The sequence below is a fragment of the Salvia splendens genome, chromosome 4, assembly GCF_004379255.2.
Source record: "Salvia splendens isolate huo1 chromosome 4, SspV2, whole genome shotgun sequence".
NCBI classification, from domain to species: Eukaryota; Viridiplantae; Streptophyta; class Magnoliopsida; order Lamiales; family Lamiaceae; genus Salvia; species Salvia splendens.
In genome coordinates, this window is record NC_056035.1 from 14,668,727 (window position 1) to 14,672,637 (window position 3,911).

At 36.9% G+C, this 3,911-nt stretch overlaps 1 protein-coding gene across 1 annotated transcript; it reads right to left on the bottom strand.

The window, feature by feature from the left end:
* Nucleotides 1–444: 444 nt before the first annotated feature.
* On the bottom strand, nucleotides 445–3,189 carry LOC121798033 (alpha carbonic anhydrase 4-like). The gene is made up of 7 exons (XM_042196853.1): nucleotides 2,865–3,189; nucleotides 1,757–1,974; nucleotides 1,561–1,667; nucleotides 1,342–1,444; nucleotides 1,084–1,242; nucleotides 962–1,015; nucleotides 445–744 (listed from the first exon to the last, which is right to left on the bottom strand). The coding sequence occupies exons 1-7, from the start codon at nucleotides 2,956–2,958 to the stop codon at nucleotides 673–675; spliced, it is 807 nt and encodes a 268-aa protein (XP_042052787.1). The 5' UTR covers nucleotides 2,959–3,189; the 3' UTR covers nucleotides 445–672.
* Nucleotides 3,190–3,911: the final 722 nt, after the last annotated feature.

Genomic DNA, 3,911 nt, shown 5'->3' on the forward strand with positions numbered 1-3,911 from the left:
AACCAGGTGTATTTGGAGGTTTGGCTACAATGAATTCCAATGATGGTGGTTCTAACTTCTAATGTTGAATGTGTTTGTTTGTGCAGTGACTGACTGAGAAATTCAAAGAGAAGCATGCCTCGTTCTCTAGTTCCGCTTCTTTCACCTATGAATCCTTCATGCTAATTGTTTTACCTTTCCTAATTGCTCAGGAAAATGCACATTGTTTCGTTTCTGCAATTTCTTCTCTTCTGCTATCTTCCTCAAATTAGGAAATTTCATTCTTACGTGTTCATGTTAGTTTACTTTCTTAAACGGCGCACCATTATGCAGCTGTTATATTAAGCAGGGTAATAATCTGCTGTTTGTGAAAATTTATGAACAGTGTACTGTATTTCAAGTGTTGAGCACCTCTATACAATTATCCTAAGGTTGTAATATTTTGTTAAAATGTCAAAAGGAATAGAAAAAATCGAATATTAATTTAATTAGTAACAAAGTTAAGGCATTAACGTCAGTCAACCTCCAATGTAGTACATTATATTCTGGGCAAACATTGCATACTGTATAAATATATCAAGAAGTTAACAAAATACACATAAAAATGCACAGCACAGTAATCATCTGCTGTCCATTATTCCAAAATTATTACTGCTCCAAGAATAGCATATACAACCGCGCAAGTACGAATAATTAATTAGCCGGACGATACATGTACACCTCTAGATCTGAGCTCTGTGTTGGCCTTGCATTCCTCTCATATCCCTACAAATTCATTGTTTAGAAAGAGATGTAACAAGGAACATGTAAATCTATGGTTGAAACGAGACGTAACAACAAGGATCATACTGTTGAGAACAAGAAGTAACAATACGGAACATGTAAATCTGTGGTTGAAACATGGGATGTAACATACGATGAACATGCTGACTTAATGTAAGAAACATAAAAAATCATCGAGTTATGGAGCAGTGGCACTTACATCGTGGACAGCATCCCTTAGTGCTTTCACTTGCTCCCTTGATACAGTCCTCACCTGCATCACAAGAAGAGTTTCAGACATCTTCAACAGCAGCATCCTCTCTTGATACTGTTTCGACTCACCTTCTTTAGTATTGTCCAGAGAACCCCTTCTGTGCAAGGGGGAACAGTGAGAGAGCCGATGTATCTGTAGTACTTTCTGCTCCCAAACTTGATCTCCCAAGGATCAACCACTCCTACATGATTCCCATCATGGTCTGATGCTTTGATGGTCTCTAGAAGCTGTGGGAGGACGGTAAGACATCATCAGCAACTGCTAACATACAGTGATCTTCGAGAATATCAATGACATAAGATGTAGACCAACTCAAAACCACTCACCTTAGCTAGGAATGGATCAGGACGTCCCAGCTTGTACGTGACACCAATCACAGCAAGGTGACCGAGAGAGTTGTTGTGAACCATATGAATCTCCAATTCATATCTGCACGCGAAGAAATCCATTCATATGATATATAATCCGACTGGCCGAGGAAGAGTACAGTTACAGGCAAATGCTAGTACTCCAATGGTCGAGATACGAGAAGAATTGATCCAAACCTTTTCCCATTCAAAGTGTGCTCACTAGGAGTGTGCCAATGGCACTGTAGTAGGTTGTATTTCGTTCCGTTTAGTATAGCACCCCCTGCATCTCCTTGCCATACAACCTGATAAAAATCGGTTAATTGTTTGCTCTGTACAAAGGAATTACATGAAACATGTCGCTCAACTCCAGTTCCAAGTGTGATCTGTATACCTCAATATCATGGCCCCGATTCTCAATTAGAGCTGGAGCTGGCTTGTATTGCCTTTTCAAAGTGCCTAGTTTAGGCATGACCTCCACTCTCTTGTCGGCAAGATCAATTGGAGATTGAAGTCTCCCGTTTGCACAGGCCTTCCATTTCGGATCGAGATCAGCCCACTTCCCTGGCCCTTTATTAGCACCTGGGGTGTATGTAAATGGCCTTTCATCCTCTGTTGCGAAGAATAAGTCAGTGAAACTTCTTAAGGATGGAAATCTTAGATTAGTTCAATTCCACCGATCAGTTGCAAGAAAATGTACATAGATACAACATTTCCAGATTATCATGTTAGAATCTTGATCATACAACTCAAAGCAAACCATCATAACACAGAAAGCAAGATTCGGACAGCACACATTACTCTTAACTTGTGCCAATGCAGGACAGAAAAGGCTTACAAGTTTCACTTTGATAAAAGATTGCAATGCTGCATGCTTTATGCCTCAAAAACAATATTAGGAATCTTTGTATACTAGATTGTATACTAAGATTTGAGCTGGAGTAGGCATCAAAAGGATATAAAGTATGCTTTATCTTGGAAACATAAATAAAATTACCATTACAAAACATACTGCATGCACCTAGCATAAGTTATTTATTAAGACATTATAAAACTTAGTCAGCCAGGTGGACATATTCTTGTCTGCCAAAGATGCCAATATTATGTGTATAGACAATATGAGACATCTTTCAATGCGCTTTTCTGTCAAAGGACCATTAATTCATCCTATCTTCCTCCTTAATTTACTCATCTTCTATGATCCTCAACTTAGCCAGATCAAAGCATGTTGAGTTGAACTAATTCTCAGGTCAAATAAATTAAAACAATGATTTTGTGACATCAATACTCAAGAAAATAATGAGCAAAAATCAGATTGAGGAATGCATCTTGATGTGAATCAAAAAGAAGAGAAAGAATTAGCAAACACAATCTGGATGAAAATAGGAGAATTTTCTGCAATTAACGAATTAGGGCTGTGTTATAGTGATATATATATATATATATATATAGAGAGAGAGAGAGAGAGAGAGAGAGTGAGTGTGTGTGTGTGTGTGTGTTACCAACTTCACTTTCATCGGCAATGACGGATACATAAAGGGAGAAGAGGAGGAGAAACGCAAGGTAGAGAGCGGAAGAAGATCGAATGCGGCTCATGATTCGTCCAGCACAATATGCTGCTGGGGCGGAGGAGCTTGCTCCGGCACAACAGCTAGCAAAATATGCTATTCTGGGAGTTGGTAGGATGTTGGAATGGGGTTTATTAGTTGAATGCCTACTTATATATAGTTGTAGATTGCAAGATTATGACCGCTAAAATAAATGAGAGAGAGAACGTAGGGAATGATAGGGTATGCCGCTAGGATAGGGTATGGTATGGGACTAAGATATCAATCATAATTAACGAATAAAGAGTTGAGTCGTCATTTATGATGCTGTCTGTTTTATGGTCATCACAATTATACTTTGCATCCTCCATAATCAAAGAATATTTTTTCGGATATTTTATTTTCCTTGTGAAATAAATTTTTTTTACTATGGGATGTATATATATGTGTATGAAAATATTTCAATTTCATACCATAAATAAAAATATATTATAATAGAGAAATGATATGATAAAAACGAATAAATAGAGCTTTTATATTTATGAAAAAATTAATATAACATTTTTTAATATATTAAAATTAAATTAAATATATAATCAAATAACTTTAGTGTTTATATAAGATGCTCATATAAGATAAGTATCGTCTCATTTCTTTATTACTCCCTCCTTTCCTCTATAGCTGAGTTGTTTTTTCATTTCGGGAAGTTCCTCCATAGTTGAGTCGTTTCTAAAAATGGAAAAAATCAGCATATTTAATGGTGATTTAGCTGGTTTAATTAACATCCCTTATCACAATTAATTAAGTTAATTACACACTTAAAAAAACTATCCCCAACCCTAATTCTCCCAATCACACGCCGCATTCCCTATCTCTCTCTAAAACAAAAAAACGCTCCCCCTTCTCTCTTCTTCATCTCCTTCATCTTTAAAACCCTAGATCTAAAATTCGTCGCTGCCTCTGAAATTCGAACACCAAATCAAGGTTCCGACCTCCTATTCT

What these genes read in the sequence shown, in the direction of transcription:
- LOC121798033 (XM_042196853.1), bottom strand. Translation starts at nt 2,958, where the DNA reads ATGAGCCGCATTCGATCTTCTTCCGCTCTCTACCTTGCGTTTCTCCTC. An exon ending in TGCCGATGAAAGTGAAGTTG is followed by an intron (nt 1,975 to 2,864) that starts GTAACACACACA and finishes TCTTCGCAACAG; the next exon opens with AGGATGAAAGGCCATTTACA. An exon ending in ATCGGGGCCATGATATTGAG is followed by an intron (nt 1,668 to 1,756) that starts GTATACAGATCA and finishes GATTTTTATCAG; the next exon opens with GTTGTATGGCAAGGAGATGC.